Genomic DNA, 17,472 nt, shown 5'->3' with positions numbered 1-17,472 from the left:
GCTACATGAACTTTATGTCCTGGAGTATAGAATAAATTAGAGCTCCTTATGGTGAGATTTCTTTACTGGCAAGCCAGTCATTTGTTTTTCTTTGCACTAATATACAGGGAAAAATATTGAAATTAGTTACTATATGCCACACAGCACTTTCCTTTTTTTTTCTGTTTTTATAATTGAGGTCTACTGTGGTATTTGATCATTGACTTTTAAGCACATTCTAAGGACAATGTGTAGGTTGTATTTTACCCCTTGGCTGATTACCAAGCTATTTGTGTTTAGTTTTGTGAGTGTTCACCAAGTTCTATTTTTCCATTACAGCTGGAGCCAAAGCATTTGTATGTGAGCAGTGTGGAGCACAGTTCTCGAAGGAAGATGCATATGATGCTCATCGGCGGACGCACAATGGTTAGTGAATTTTTATTATGATTATGGACTGCTTGACAAGAACGCCTTTTATCTTCTGTTAAGTGGTTTCTAACACAGTGAACTCATGTGATCTCTAATATAAGTAATGTACAGGACTAGAGTAGGGTTGCCAGGCAGGCTTGACTTTTAAACCGGGCACATTTTAATATTTGACACCAAAATTTGTTGAATTTGATGATGCAGTGCTGGGTGTTAGTGTTAAAGCCAACCCAAACCTGCTGTTGACCCATGTACAAAATGTTTATAGTTACAAGTAAAAATTATAAAACTTTTCTCTTTAACAATAAAAATACATAAAATATGTGAACAAACAAAACAACACCAAAAAGTGTCCAAAATATCAAAAATAGTCCCCGCAAGTGTAGACAATTATTCGACACAGTCTTTCTTCTTTCACCAACAAATCTCCTTCTCATCACCCGCAAATCCTGATGACAATACACCTCAAAAAGAAAAAGCTCGACATAGTGTCATACCTTTTAAATAGTAAGTACACACGTGCCACTCACTGTGCAACATGCAAAAAAAAAAAAAGATCTATATATGTGTGTTTACTCTATAAGGGAGTATCTATACACATGCAAATATTCCTTTTGTGTACCTAAAATATATATATAAGTGAAAGACACTCACACAAAGTGTCACTTACACAATATGTGAAAAACAACTCAAAATTGTCACTGCAAGTGTGTATCACCGCACTCTGTATTCATCAGTGATCACCTTAAACCCAAACCAGCACTCTCCAACTCGTGTATTGATGGATAATTACCCTATATATGAAATGACAGGGCATAGCACCACTCTGGGTTAACTTCTCATCATTAGGGTTTCATCCAATATTAGGGTTTTTCCTCCATTTCCCTCATAAGAAAATCCACAATTACAAATAGTAGATACAAAAATATCCTCCTTTATTTGGCAACTCACATTAAAATTTGGGTGAAGCAGCTCCTCCTCATAGGGATACAGGTGTAGACAAGTTAGGGAAACATTGGCCACATGTTCCCACTTCCAAGATGGCCACGATCGCACTTCCGGTCAGTGTCGATACGTCTGACGCGTTTCGTCACTTCCTATGACTTTTTCAGAAGGGTCAGTTACAAGTAACTGATGTAATAGGCACATTTGGGGAGATAGACTTGAATCACCATAACTGATATCGAAGGAGACCAATAAGAACAGGAGAACATTTTATGCTAAAACCTTCCCGCCTGATTTTTATTCTTGTTTTGAAATCTACATACTTGGGTCATCACTTTGGAAATACAGACTGTTTTAAATGAAGAGCTGCTGTTGTGTTGTAAGTTCCAGAGTATAAAATTGTCCTGTTGCTGGTCAGGCGTTAGGATATTTGGCCTTACAGATTCCAAGAAGGCTGACCTCCTAAATCACATGCGTCAAACACAAAGCCCATGGGCCATTTCATGTGGCCCTCGAACCTCTCCTTTCTGCTCCCACCTTGTCTCAGTAGTCGGCAGCAGAAAGGAGGACAGAACACCCCTGCCGGATCCTGGGCTTCTCCGTGCAGTTTCAGAGAGACTTCTCTACCCTCCCATTTCAGCAGTCTGCAGCAGAGAGGACAGAACTCCTCCTGCAGATTCTGTGCAGCTACAGCATTTCCTTGTTTCTGCTTCCCCTGCTCTCACCATTCAGCAGACTCTGGCAACTGGATCTAGCCTTCCTCTGGTCCTCCTTCTGATTTTGATTTGAAGAAGGGGGGGGGGGGGTGCTCTTGACATCTAGTCTTACGGGTCTTACACTTATAACCAGCCCTTTGAGGGCAACCATAATGCTGATGCGGCCTGCAATTAAATTTAGTTTGACAATCATAACCTCCCTTTTTTTTTTTTTTTTTTTTTCTTGTTCCTACCTGGAGAAAGTTACTTGTCAGATGACAGGTTATTTATTCTTATTAATTTTGTATTTCTATAGCCTTTTCTCCCTGGGGACTTAAATCGCTTACCAGATTGGAGTTGGAATAGACAGTTGGGACAGCAATCTTGAGCGCACTGAACAGTGTTTCAACCTGCCAGCATGTCTTTGAAGTTTGGGAGTAAACCCATATGAGAATAAAGAGAACATGCAAAGATCATGTAGACAGTGTCCTGTCTGGTATTCAAACCAAGGACCCCAGTGCTGCAAGGCAGAAGTGCCAGACACTTGGTCACTGTGCTGTCCTATGGATTAACAATTTCCCTACCATGCTATACTGGCTACAGCATGGTCGTCCAGTTCAGCCCAGAAAGCACCCCCAGCAGCATGCACCTGGTGCGGTCTGTGATTGCTTTGTCCTTTTTGACCTGATAAAAGCCAATCACAGCGGCTTTTTACCATGTGATCAGCTGTGTCCAACCACAGCTGGCCACCATGTAAATACACTTGCCGGTTATCGGCAGTATTTTGCTCACGCTGTGACAGCATGAGGGAAATATTGCGGATAACCAGCCACTATCAAAGGAGACATCTGCACTGATTATTCAGGGCACTGATTATCAGTGCAACTTTAAAAGTGCCCAGCAGTGCTGCCAATCTGTGCCTATCAGTGCCCACCATTGCTGCCTATCCGATCCCATCATTGCTGCCTATCCGTTCCCATCAGTGCCCATCATTGCTGCCTATCCGTTCCCATCAATGCCCATCATTGCTGCCTATCCGTTCCCATCAATGCCCATCATTGCTGCCTATCCGTTCCCATCAATGCCCATCATTGCTGCCTATCCGTTCCCATCAATGCCCATCATTGCTGCCTATCCGTTCCCATCAGTGCCTTCTCATCAATGCCCATCAGTGCTGCCTATCGGTTCCCATCAGTGCCGCCTATCAGTGCCCACCAGTGCTGCCTCATCAGTGCCACCTCTTCAGTGCCTGTCAGTGCTGCCTCATCATTGCACATCAGTAAAGGAGAAAAATTACCTGTTTGCAAAATTTTATAATGGAAACAAAGAGAACGTTTTTTTTTTTTTTCTTTCAAAATTTTCACTTCCTTCATTTATATCGCAAAAAAAATAAAAAAAACCCAGTGGTGAATAAATACTACCAAAAGGAAGCTCTATTTGTGTGAAAAAGATGATAAAAACATCTTATAGGTACAGTGTTGCATGACTGCACAATTGTTATTCAAAATGAGACTGTGCTGAAAGCTGAAAATTGTCTTGGGCAGGAAGGGGGTAAAAGTACCCAGTAGACAAGTGGTTAATAGATTCATTTTCCACCACATTAGCCACAAACAACATATCAGCACTACCACAGAAGAAGAATTAAAGCGTAAGTATTTTCTCTATTTATCACATGATGCTAAGGACACTTAGCCACGCTGTATAGTAGGGCATATGGACATACAGAGTAAAATGCGCCTGTATTTATGGCACCCGGGAGCCACAGTCGCTGCTCAATTTTTGCCTATACAGTATAGTTTTGTACGTGGCTATACGTAGGAACACGCTGGTACCAGAGTTTACACATGCATACGTATAGATGTATTTCCACAAACTCAAAATTTTGCAATCATAAAAGTACATCCATACCTATCCATGTGCAAACACATGTACTGTTTACCTATTTGTAGCCACGTGCAGAATATTCTGTAATGCAGGTCTATAATAAAAAAAAAATAATAAAAATACACAGCAGCTCCTGGGGTAGATCTTTTACTCCGTACGTCTCTAATATACAGCTTTATGCAGGAGCCCTGAAAGAGAATAAACACTATCAGTCATTTATTGTGAACGGGGTAAGTATATATATATTACTATTACGAATATTATTATTATTGGTAATAATAAGTCATGTTTTTAATATATACAGTCATGGCCGAAATTGTTGGCACCCTTGATATTTTTCCTGAAAATCAAGTATTTCACACAAAAAAGGTATTGCATTAACACATGTTTTGCTATACACATGTTTATTCCCTTTGTATGTATTGGAACAAATATAAAACAGAGGCAGAAAAGCAAATATGACATAATGTCACACAAAACCCCAAAAATGGGCTGGACAAAAGTATTGGCACCCTTAACTTAATATTTGGTTGCACACCCTTTGGAAAACATAACTGAAATCAGTCGCTTCCTATAACCATCAATAAGCTTCTGACACCTCTCACCCGGAATTTTGGACCACTCTTCCTTTGCAAACAGCTCCAGGTCTCTCTTATTGGAAGGACACCTTTTCCCAACAGCAATTTTAAGATCTCTCCACAGGTGTTCAATGGGATTTAGATCTGGGCTCATTGCTGGCCACTTCAGAACTCTCCAGCGCTTCTTTGCCATCCATTTCTGAGTGCTTTTTGACGTATGTTTGGGGTCATTGTCCTGCTGGAAGACCCAGGATCTTGGACGCAAACCCAGCTTTCTGACACTGGGCCCTACAGTGCGACCCAAAATCCTTTGGTAATCCTCAGATTTCATGATGCCTTGCACACAGTCAAGGCACCCAGTGCCAGAGGCAGCAAAACAACCCCAAAACATCATTGAACCTCCACCATATTTTACCGTAGGTACTGTGTTTTGTTCTTTGTAGGCCTCATTCCGTTTTCGGTAAACAGTAGAATGATGTGCTTTACCGAAAAGCTCTATCTTGGTCTCATCTGTCCACAAGACGTTTTCCCAGAAGGCTTTTGGCTTACTCAAGTACATTTTGGCAAACTGTAGTCTTGCTTTTTTATGTCTCTGTGTCAGCAGTGGGGTCCTCCTGGGTCTCCTGCCATAGCGTTTCATTTCATTTAAATGTCGACGGATAGTTCGCGCTGACACTGATGCTCCCTGAGCCTGCAGGACAGCTTGAATGTCTTTGGAACATGTTTGGGGCTGCTTATCCACCATCCGGACTATTCTGCGTTGCAATCTTTCATCAATTTTCCTCATCCGTCCACGACCAGGGAGATTAGCTACAGTGCCATGGGTTGCAAACTTCTTGATAATGTTGCGCACTGTGGACAAAGGCAAATCTAGTTCTCTGGAGATGGACTTGTAACCTTGAGATTGTTGATATTTTGCCACAATTTTGGTTCTCAGGTCCTCAGACAGTTCTCGTCTCCTCTTTCTGTTGTCCATGCTTAGTGTGGCACAGACAGACACACAATGCAAAGGTTAAGTGAACGTCTCTCCTTTTTATCTGCTTTCAGGTGTGATTTCTATATTGCCCACACCTGTTACTTGCCCCAGGTGAGTTTACAGGAGCATCACATGCTTGTAACATTCTTATTTATCCGCAGTTGTGAAAGGGTGCCAATACTTTTGTCCAGCCCATTTTTGGAGGTTTGTGTGACATTATGTCGAATTTGCTTTCTTTCCTCCCTTTTTTTGTTTTGTCCCAATACACACAAAGGGAATAAACATGTGTATAGCAAAACATGTGTTAATGCAATACGTTTCGTGAGAAATACATGATTTCCTGGAGAAATATCAAGGGTGCCAACAATTTCGGCCATGACTGTATAATCCAGGTCTTATTAGTCTGTTATCAAAGAAAAGAAGGCTATTCCATAAATGTTAATTAAAAGCCTGTTATTGCAAATATGTCATAAGAAAAGTTTTTTTTTTTTTCTTGAGCAATATTGTACAAAATCTGAGAGTAACCTTTCCTTCCACATTAAGAAAGGAAACCGTTCCATGTAATCGCTTGTTACCAGTCTAACCAGTATGTATTCTTCTAAGACAGCAGGAGGCAGTATTGAGAACACGCAGCGGACGGAATCCGTGCCGTTTAACTTTCCAGGAGTATCATATGCCAAGTCTCAAATCAGAGAGGATTAGGGGACTGTAACACTGCATCCCAGAATGAAATAATCCAATGGGGTGGAGGACGGGAGGAATTCTGAAAATGTTACTACAGAAATCTCTCTGCATGTAAATAGCCAGGCTCTGCTACTGCAGAATTCAAATATAATAAATATCAAATGAAATATAATTCATGTTTAAATCTTAGTAAAGCTGTGTAATATCCCAGCCACGTGTCTAGTTCAGTCCTGAACCAATGGGGGGATTCACTAAAACTGGAGCACTCAGAATCTGGTGCAGCTGTGCATGGTAGCCAATCAGCTTCTAAATTCAGCTTGTCCAATTAAAGCTGGGGCAGCACAGTGGCTGAATGGTTAGCACTTCCGCCTGGCAGTACTAGGGTTGTTGGTTCGAATCCCAACCACGGCAGTGCCTGGCGTTTGTATGTTCTCCCTGTACCTGCGTGGGTTTCCTCCGGGTACTCTGGTTTCCTCCCACACTCCACAGACATGCTGGTAGTTTAATTGGCTCTAGTATGTGTATGTATGTGTAGGGACCTTAGATTGTACACCTCCTGAGGGTTTCGTCCCACACTCTAAAGACATGCTGATAGGTGAATTGGCTCCTAGTATGTGTATGTATGAATGTGAGTTAGGGACCTTACATTGTACGCCCCTTGAGGGTTAGGGACCTTACATTGTACGCCCCTTGAGGGTTAGGGACTGATGCAAATGTACAATATATATGTAAAGCGCTGCGTAAATTGACGGTGCTATATAAGTACCTGAAATAAATAAATTGAAGTTGGACAAAACCTGGAAGCTGATTGGTTTCTATGCAGAGCTGCCCCAGATTTTGCACTCTCCGGTCTTAGTAAATCTCCCCCAGTGTTTTCATTGGTGAGGAATGTATATTTGTTAAATGGGCAGAAGGAAAAAATGACCTAATAAGATGTTTTGTGATCCCCATTTAATGTCAATAGCATTAGCAGTGAGCCCCTCGTAACAGTCTTGTACCCTTTTGATCCTGCCAGTAAATCGGTTGGTTTTTATTCTTTTTAACAGGTTAAGCCAATGTACTCTCTTGGCAAAGTGGGCTTACGAGGCCAGCTTGTATTCATATGGTTTAGGGCTGGGTCACCGTTCCTGTATGATTTTTCATTAAAAAAAAAAAAGCAGCAGTTTTGGCTGGCAGTGGATTTAACTTTTAAAACAATTTTTTTTTTTTTTTTCAAATTTAAAGTGGAAGATAAGTCCACTTTGTAAGTTGTATCTACAGGTAAGCCTATAATAAGGCTTACCTGTAGGTGCAGAGAATAGTGAATATCTCCTAAACTTGCACCATTTAGGAGATATTCACACAACATGCAGGTGGTGATGTCACCGGCGCATGAGCCCTGAAATAATGGCACAGCATGCTGGACCTTTAGAGTTCCGTGCTACAGCCAAGGGCTCCCGTGTACACTCATGGGAGTGAAGTCATCACAGCTCCATTCATACTGCCGGAGCCCGCAAACCCGGAAGGAAGACCGGGTGAAGATGGGTGCATCGGGGAGCTGTGACTGCAAATCTGGAGGGCTCCTTATACAGGCAAGTCTGTACTAATGTACTAGTAAGCAGTGCATACTAGTACATTATGACCTAAACCTGCAGGGGACCCATTATTTTTTTTTGGGGGGGCAGCTTATTACTGCCTTAAAGTGATTCTAAATAAAATAAAACATATAATACTTAGATATGCTGTGCAATGGTTTTGCACAGAGTATCCCCAATCTTCCTCATCTAGGGTCCCCCACTGGCGCTTCTGGCTACTCCTCTTCAGTAAGTGCCCTCGTAGGAAGCCACTTGCTATGAGGGCAGTCCTGTGGACTTGCTCCTGAGCCCTGCTGTTTGCATGCATAGACACAGACTGCACAGCTCAGTCCCACCCCCTGCTCATCATAGGATTTGATTGACAGAAACAGGGGCGGACTGACAACTCATGGGGCCCCCAGGCAATAGGGGATCATGGGGCCCCTGTGTCCTTGCCCAAACTCAAAAAAGCCTATGAAAAAGGTACCAGGGGCATCTCATGGGGCCCTCTACTGACCCCGGGCTCTCGGGCAATGCCCGAGTTTCCAAATGGTCAGTCCATCCCTGCACAGCAACAGGAGCCAATGGCTCCTGCTGCTATCAATTTGCTCTGTAGTGATGGAGGAAAGAGCCACTTCTCCTGTGCACATCGTTGGATCAAGATTGGGCTCCGGTAAGTATAAAAGGGGGCTTTTGGGGGAGCTGGATACAGTTGTTTTTTTTGTTTTGTTTTTTTCTTTTTTTTACACTCATGCATAGACTGCAAATTTTAACCTTTAGAACCACTTTAACTTGTCAGTGTGACATTTCATTCATTGCTATGCACCACAGCTCAGCTGTAGTGCATAAAAACACAGAGGAACTGAGCTGCAGTACGGGACAGAAAAATGCAGAAATGTTGCATGTTTCTGAAGGGTACATTCAAGTATGAACAGGGCACATAGAAAACAATGGTTTTGTGTGTGTCCTTGCAGAGGTGATTTTCTTTGGGGAAAAAAAAAAATAAATACATTTTTTGCTGCAACACTTAATAGTGTTAGCCTGCTGCATGAAATTACTGCAGAACAAACAGTGTTGTATCTCATTAATAGAAGTGGAGAAATATAGATCTACTGGCAGGATCAACAGATGCTAAACTATTTAAAGGAGGACTCTGCCGTGCCAATCCCAGTTACAGACTGCATTTTGTAATTTTTTATTTTTTTTTTGCCCATAGTTACACTGTAAAAAAAAAAAAAAAAATTATACTTAAACCTTTAGAAACCCCCTTCTTGGGGTGGAGGGAATTTGATATCACTTTCAAAAAAGTGAACGTTATTTACTTTTATTTGTGGCAGCGAGAGGAGCTGGAATTGATCATGGTTTGCTGAAAAATGACCAACATTATGCAACTTAAAGAGCACGAATGACAGCTGTATAGAGCGGGTGTTTAGTCATGCGTCTGTCCTGCGCCCTGTTCAGCGCCTGAATGGTGATAGAAATAACGACCATTGATCCCCATGTGAAACAGAAACATCAATACTTTCTGACACACGAATGATGGACCACAACTGTTTTTTTTTTTTTTTTTTTCCTGAGAAATAAAAGGGTGGGATGTTTGTAGTGACTTGCTAAATATAACATATAAATTAAATGCATATACAGCCACTCACACAAGCACACAATTTTTCATTCTAAAAATGTTAGTGTTTTTTTTTTTTTTTTAAAAACAAAAGTTCTCATTTTCATTTGTTGCCTCCACGAACAACTTGCTTTTCTATGCTGAATTTTAAAGAAAAACAGGCAGATCTTTTTTTACACAGATTTATTTCAAGGCGAAGAGGCCGGAATCTCCTGTCTCTAAATTTCTCTACTCATGACCTTGATATCCGAGTATCCCATTTTAGAAGCGTGCAGTTTTCACCTGAGCCTGTGGTTGAACGTGGGGCAATGGTTAAACGTGGCAAAGTAGGCAGAAGAAATTGCCATACTAAGACAAAGAATACTTAACTACGCAAACATTAATCACTGGGGCTGACTTATTAAAAAAACAAGAGGAAAGAAAGGTCTGTGTTGCCTGTGGCAACCAATCAATAGCTTTTTTTTTTTATTTTTTTTTTATTAGGAAGTGACAGTTAAAACCTCATTGGTTGCTGTGGGTAATGTTGACACCCAGTCCTTTAAATGCTCAGTGCCCAGCTGTCAAGCTTAAAGTTTGTAGATAAGGACAACTTGCTTTACACTGACATGCATGTGTTTTTTATATTTTATTTAAAAAAAAATTTAATTATATAGTTTTGTTTTTTTTTTGTTTTTTTTAATTAAAAATGATGAATGATACTATTGCAGCAAGGAGGGTCATCGTAACAGCCAGGTAACTAAAATCAACTTGCTCCATTTCCTTATATCAGCTGTTACGGATAGTGTAGTAACAACGGTAGGAGCATGATGGCTAACACAAGTCAAGGAAAAGCATCTTCTCCCGCACACCAGATCTGTACAAGTCACAGTACTAGCCAATAAACATCCCTTTAATTCTATACTGAAACAACAAAGGTGGAAAATGGACACAAAGCAGAGGTCATTCCGGGCCCATACTTTTTTTTTTTTTTTTTTTTTTTTTTTTTTTCCCCCCCCCCCCCAATGCCTAATATATGATTAAGAGGTGTATTTATAACAAAAAAACTGACTGTTAATCTATTGAAACTACATGTAAATTCATTCTGTACGAATGTAAACGACTATTCTCAGCCTATATTTGTGAAAGAAAATACAGCATTGTGGCCACTAGCTGGCGCTTATTTTATATGATAGTTGGCACCATCTAATGCCAATAATGCTGTATTTTTTGCATTCACACATTCAAAGTCTGTTGAGAATGTTAGATTTTTTTTTTCCCCCACTCACTCAGAATTAATTTACATATGGTTTCAATGGTACCAACAGCAAGTCTTTTAGTGTTATGTAACAGCAATGAAAACTGAATCACCACACTGCTAAGAGGTTCAGATACAACTTTAAGACCGTAAAAGTCAGGAGGACAATCCAAAAGTAGCCAACATGTTTTGTGGGTCCAAAGACACCCCCTTCACCAGGGCTGGAAAACAATGTGAACAGACTTAAAGTAAGGTGGACCTTCAATATTTCTTCCGCAGAGATTACAAGCACAATCCTGGTTAGCAGATCGTTTGACAGCAAAACCCAAACCAGCTGCTCAAGAGGCCTGTACTTGTAACCACTCTGGAAGAAATAATATTAAGGGTCCAGGCCACTTTTAATCTATTCACAATGTTTTCATGCCCATGACGAAGGGGTTATCTTCAGACCCACGAAACGTGTTGGCTACTTTTGGCTTGTCCTCCTGACTTTTTATTGGATTAAAGTTGTATCTGAACCTCTTAGTGGTGTGGCGCTTCAATATCCAGGCGTCTTTGGACCACTGGAACGCATTGCTCCCTCTTTAATTGAAATAAAGTTGTATCTGGACCTGTACTGTACCTCTTAGCAGTGGTGTAGCATGCCAATTTCCATGTTTGTTACATTGCAGTACAAGCCAAGGAGACCTTGGATTCTCTAGGGTGCAGACCTCGCTTGCCCTGAATCCACATTATTTACATAAACATTTCATACCTTCAGATAACAATACCAATAAGACATCCTACTAGGTCCAGCTTTATTTTTCCACTTTCTCAACTACCCCTAAGCCTTTAACTGGTTTGGAAAACCATTAGTCCCACATATGGGTGCAAACAACCCCAACAGAAGCCTTGGGTGCCACCACTTAACCAAAATTCGATTTACTGATTTGGAGATTTTTAGCCAGTCTTCCATTGTTATTTTGTCAGAGCAGAAATACAAACAAACATGTTCATCATTATCCATGTTTTGTTTTTTTTTTTTTTAAAAGTCATTTTTTGATTAGAAATCCTATGAACATACCATAGTAGAGCTACATGGGGTTGTTTCTATAAATATACCAATTCAGTTTTTGTACTTCCCTTTATAATCCACCACCACGAAACTAGCTACCTTTTTCCCATGACAACACCATTGGTTGGGGATTAGCCTTAATGCAGATTTGACCTTTCACCTTTTGTCCACAAAGGCATTACGGTTATGAGGGCAGAACATTTTTTTCCCCTATACTGTGCCATTGTGGTCCATTTCATTAACCCCTTTACCATGGGAAGCGTTGCACAGCTGTAGTCATAGCTGAAAAATTCGGCATTCATTTCTCCTTTCAGTTCAACTTCGGTTAACCCTTTTTTTGCCCAAACACTATAATGGCCATTGTGACGTGTATTGTTGTCTGACTGTAATTTATTGCAGTGATGGAATGTCTCATGGCATGCATCCCCCACCTTTGTCTGGTTTCATTTTTTTTACCCACCTGTTCATTTCTATTGAGTTTGTGTATGTGCAATGTATAGCAATGCACAATGTGCAATATATAAATATTAAAGGACCAGTATTTTTTTTTTCTTTTTGTATTGGCAATCTTTTTCATGTTGAGTTATGGACTGGCTTTAGGAGTGATAGTATGCTTTGTCCAGTCACAAGGTCATCTTGTGCTTTGACCTAAGCCCCACTTCTTTGTATGTAGAGGGTCTGATCTTTATGCAGACACAAAGCCTCCCCTCCCATTCTTTTTATCCCACACTTATTTTTTTTTTCTCAGAATACAAGGGAGACGAGAGGGAACAGAAGGGGATATCCCATTTTCCCTCCATTTCCACAATCTGGCTGAAATACTTATTTGCATCTCTTTCCCCAGAAGAGTGCTTGGCAGTGCAGTAAACACATTCATCAGTATCGAGGGTTGATATCAATGTTTAGGCGATTCATTTTAGCTATTTAAACCTTGGTAGACGTGGCAAACACATTGCATTTAGCATTGAAATTGAAATATATACGGTTTTAAATTGTATGTATATCCTAACCATGAACTTTTTCTGATTTCTCTTTTTCCTATTAAATAAACCATTGAAAGTGTTTTTGTGATATCTGAGTGTAAAAATACTTGTTGGACCTGCCAGAATTGTTCGCTTATAACCAGTATCCGTTAGCATTGTTCCCGACACACACTATGGACTACAGAACCTATCCCCTTGTGTTAGGGAGATGAAAAGTGTGGGGATGGTTTTCTGTAGACCTAGTCTAAGGTGACAGTGCTCCTCTGTACATACCGGAATGTAAATGTGGCCACATTAGCGCACACTGTTGCTAGCAGGATCACCCAGTAAAATTAAAGTGGTTCAAAAAGCAGAAGGTTTTTTACCTTTTAATGCATTCTATGCCCCACCCCCCTAAATACTTACCTGATCCTGATCTCGATCCAGTAATGTGTCTGAGGGCAGAGGCTCTCCTGGCGCCCTCTTCCTCCTCCTTGGCTTAGACACAGTAGCAGAAGCTATTGGCTCCTGCTGCTGTCAATCACAGCTAGTGAGGAGGGGGCAGGGCTGAGCTGCCCTCTTTGTATCTTATGGACACACAGAGCCGGCTCAGGTGCCCCTCATAGCAAGCAGCTATCGGCAAGAGGGAGGGGCCAGGAGTGTTGGTGGGGGACTCGAGAAGATGGGCTCCTCTGTCCAAAACCACTGCACAGAGCAGGTAAGTATAACATATTCATTGCTTGGGTTTGATGTGCTTTAGATAAAAATGTACTATATGTTTCCAAAAAATGGCCACTGCCCCAGTCTATAACTGGCCTTCACAGCAAGGAGCACATGGAAGGGCGACACATGTCAAACAACAAAAAAGAAAAATTCCCAGCTCAAACGTGCCAGCCAGCCTGCAAACAAACCGAATTTACATGTCTAACAGTATGCGTTAAAAACAGGGGTTTAGTTGGCACACATTTGCAAATACATGCGTAAGCTACAGATCCTTGTCAGGCCACCCCAGTATTCTGTAGTTCCTAACTTTCCAATTTTAAGAGCCCCTATAGTAGAGGTACATGTATATAATGGATAGACCAAGGGCAGATGGACCTGAGGGAGCTCACCCCTCCTTAGAGGTACAGGAGTGCACTGGACATCCAGCATGTAGCACAATGGCAGCCAAGGTGCCCAGTGCACCCCCTCGACCAACAATTCAACAGTACAAAAAATGGCCACTGCCCCAGTCTATAACTGGCCTTCACAGCAAGGAGCACATGGGAGGGCGACACATGTCAAAAAGAAAAATTCCCAGCTCTGTATGTGTACTTTAACAAAATCATAAAATGTATTTAAAGAGATTCAATATAAGGGCTCATAAGCACAGATAATAAGAGGCATATGGGAACCCTAGCATTAAAATCTCAGTGGTTTTTCTGCACTCTGGAGCCACAGGTGGCGCATTCAGCTGACCACAGAAGTGAACGGTTGCATGCACTTGTATTTGCATAAATGCTGTTGCTCAGCATCTGTGTGCATGAGTCCTTAATATGTATGTTGTATATGGTATTGGCATCTTGTAAGCCCTTATAGATTAGCACCAGAAAATGGAGTAGCATGAGGAGCCAGAGGACATTAGTCCACTGGTGCTTCTTTGTTCAATTATTGGCTAATGGCAGGGAAGTGACCAAGCTGGATTACTTAAATTGATTGTAAATATACTGACCTGCTCTGTGCAATGGTTTCGCACAGAGCAGCACCAATCTTCCTCTTCTGGGGTCTCCTGCTGGTGGTCTTGGCCCCTCCCTCCTGCCTAGTGCTCCCATGGCAAGCTGCTTGCTGTGGTGGCACGCGTGTGTGCTTACTCCCGAGCCACCTGTGTATGTTTGCCCCCACTCCTCACTGGCTGTGATTGGCAACAGCAGGTGCCAATAGCTCCTACTGCTGTGTCTGAGCCAATGAGAGGAGAGAGACCCAAAAGAGCCTCTGCTCTTATGCCTGTCGCTGGATCGGGCTCAAGTATTAGGGGGGCTGAGGGGCTGCTTAATGCAGAGATTTCCTTAAGTAAAATTAAAAAAAAAAACCTCCTGCCTTTAGAACCACTCTAACTACACTAGGAATGGGTAAGGTCACCGTCCGAATTCTGTCTGATAAGGTGGAGTAATTCTCTTTATTGAAAAAGCAGAAATACAAATCTTGTAACTCAAGTATGTATTTTTAACATTTGTATATTTAGCCATTTACCTGGAGGTTAGCTGTAAGTTACCCTTAGGTAGATTCTAATTGTTGCATTATCTGTGCATCAGTGCATACATGGACAGTCTATTCATGTATGCACAGAAAATTGTCTCAGCAGGCAATTACGCTGTGGAGATGTCATTCTGTTACCTCTACTGCTTTTAAGCAGTGACGAGCCTGTACAATATCTTCGACCCTATGAAATGCCAGGCCAACATAAATTATCCAGTAAATGTGTGTGGAGGATAAAAAAAAGTTTTTTTTGTTTTTTTTTTTAAATTTAAGCCCACAAAGTGATGGACTACTGTTGTGGATAAGCCAGTAATGTTGGTGACATCAGTACTTGGCCAGTATTGCTGTATTCTACTTGCATTAAAGGGATTTTTTGCTTGCTTTATAAGATTTCATCATAACTGTAACGGATTATAGTTAATCATAGTATGAGTTATTTTTTTCTGCACAGATTCAGGGCGGGCTAAATGTGACCAATGCTAAAAAAAAAAAAATTGGCAAAGCAGATACCCAGAGCATCCAGGTATGAGACCAGTGTACGTACTTCTGTTTTTATGACAGATGGCCAGGGTCAGCAGGTATATAGTAGAGGAAGATTTATTAAGCTTCCCCAGCTTCATGATAGAGCTGCACAACCTCTGATCACCAGCGAATGAACACACAACACGCTGCTTGTCACTAACGCCTGTTTGATCTGAGTCTTTGCGCGCAAGATAATGGATCTTTGGTGTCAGCAGGTATATAACCAGTGCTATAGACCTCCATCAAATGACAGATACCCATGTGGGCTAGTATGTGTTGAGTGCTACAGGCCTCTATCAAATAATAAGAAAAAAATAGATGTCCAGGGTGGATGGTAATGTTACCAGTGCCACAGATTTGCATAGACCTAGTAGTTGTCATTCTTGCAAAGATGGGGTCCTGAATTTAATTCTTAGTAAAGTAGCTATCTGCTTGGTGTATGTATGTTTTTGCTTTGATGTGGGTTTTCTTTAGGGGTATTGGAATACTCCATCCCAAACAGTTGGCTTCATATTACAATGACCCTGCTTTGTGTGATTGTAATATTTGATTGGGTCATTAGATAGCTTGTTCAGAAAAAGGGAGTCTTGTAAACGGTTCTATGTACTTTTAAAAACACCTAAGAGAATGGTGGAACTGTATGAATAGATATGCACTTTAAGTAAATACAGGGTGCAGCAACATAACCCTCCTTTTTTCAAAATGCAATAAAACCCATTTTATGAATCAGAATTGTTTTTATTGTCTTTAATAATGTAGGTACATATCTAAAGTTCTGTTTTACACAGTTTTGAAAATCATATCAGGTAGGTGACGCCCCCCATTGTCCATACACTGAATAAGACGATTTCTGGCGTTTTTCATGACCCTTACCAGCGGGTATGTTGGCAATTTCTGCGCGGATGTTGGCCTTCAGGTCTTGTAGGGTCCTTGGACGGTTTACATAAACGTGGGATTTAAAAAAACCCCACAAAAAAAAGTCGCAAGGGGCCAAATTAGGGGAGCGGGCTGGCCACTCCAAATCGCCCCTTATTGAGATGAGGCGCTCCGGGAAGTGTTCCCTTAAAACAGCCATTGATGCTCTTGAAGTGTGAGCCCTTGCTCCATCCTGTTGGAACCAAATGTCCCCTAAGTCCAATTAATCAAGTCGTGGAAAAACAAATTCCTCCAACATGTTCACATACCGGTCTGAATTCACTTATTCAGTGTATGGACAATGGGGTGCGTCACCTACCTGATATGATTTTCAAATCTGTGTAAAACAGAACTTTAGATATGTACCTACATTATTAAAGACAAAAACAATTCTGATTCATAAAATGGGCTTTATTGCGTTTTGAAAAAAAGTTATGTTGCTGCACCCTGTACTAGCACTGTGTTTTGTTGCTTCATCTACTGAGCTCATCAGATAAAGGATATCTGAGCTTTGCACAATAAATATAAACGAAGGCTGGCATGGCATTGAAGGCGACATCCTGTGCTAGACCCCCCCAAGGATCAAGTGCAGATACCAACAAATCTGCTGGCATTTCTAGAAGTCTAAGCATGTTCTCCATATGGAAATCCTTGGGCCTGGTGGCATGCCCTTCAGTATTGAGCACAGCATTAGAGAAAGGAACGGGGCAGACCTATTGTCCCAGTAGCCGGAACTTTAGGTTTCTAGGAAAAGGGGGAAGGTTGTCCACTCTCCCAAGTGATGCATAAAGGTTAAAATGTTATATCAGACAACAATTTTGTCTGTAAAAAGTAATTTGACACTAATTTTTGCTTTTTATAATAGGATAAAAAGTCGGGGGATAATGTTAGCGTTCTTGCACAATTCTGATCAATATAATAGTGGTGTCCTTGGTTTTTGTCAATACGTGTTGGGTGCCTTTCACAAAACTTCTCCACAGTTGGATGGGTAATAGAATTGATGCCTGATAATCCTTTTCTTTGTTCCTATTAGACATGCCACTTTTCTACGAATGCTTTGCCCCATTAACCCCTTAGAAGAGGGGAAAGGGTTAATATGTGTGTTACAGTAGGATGGCAGCTCCTCTAGTGTCAAAGGCTTTAACGTCTTTCTGTTGCTGGCTTCATTCAGCCGTCCATGGGGACGTCCCCAGCATGTTTGTTAGTGGC

General features: G+C 41.2%; 1 protein-coding gene across 2 annotated transcripts in view; it reads left to right on the top strand.

The window, feature by feature from the left end:
- ZBTB16 (zinc finger and BTB domain containing 16) overlaps positions 1-17,472 on the top strand; it is a 198,554-nt gene that overhangs the window by 143,505 nt on the left and 37,577 nt on the right. For both annotated transcript variants that reach the window (XM_089673086.1, XM_089673087.1), the window contains exon 4: positions 319-405. In XM_089673086.1, coding sequence (XP_089529212.1) covers positions 319-405 — 87 coding nt within the window. The remainder of the gene's footprint in view (positions 1-318; positions 406-17,472) is intronic.

Source organism: Staurois parvus, unplaced genomic scaffold (genome assembly GCF_062004578.1).
Source record: "Staurois parvus isolate SC_StPar_1 unplaced genomic scaffold, SC_StPar_1.0 ptg000135l, whole genome shotgun sequence".
NCBI classification, from domain to species: domain Eukaryota; kingdom Metazoa; phylum Chordata; class Amphibia; order Anura; family Ranidae; genus Staurois; species Staurois parvus.
Note: the sequence above shows the minus strand (reverse complement) of the source record. Positions and strands in the feature narration are given on the sequence as shown.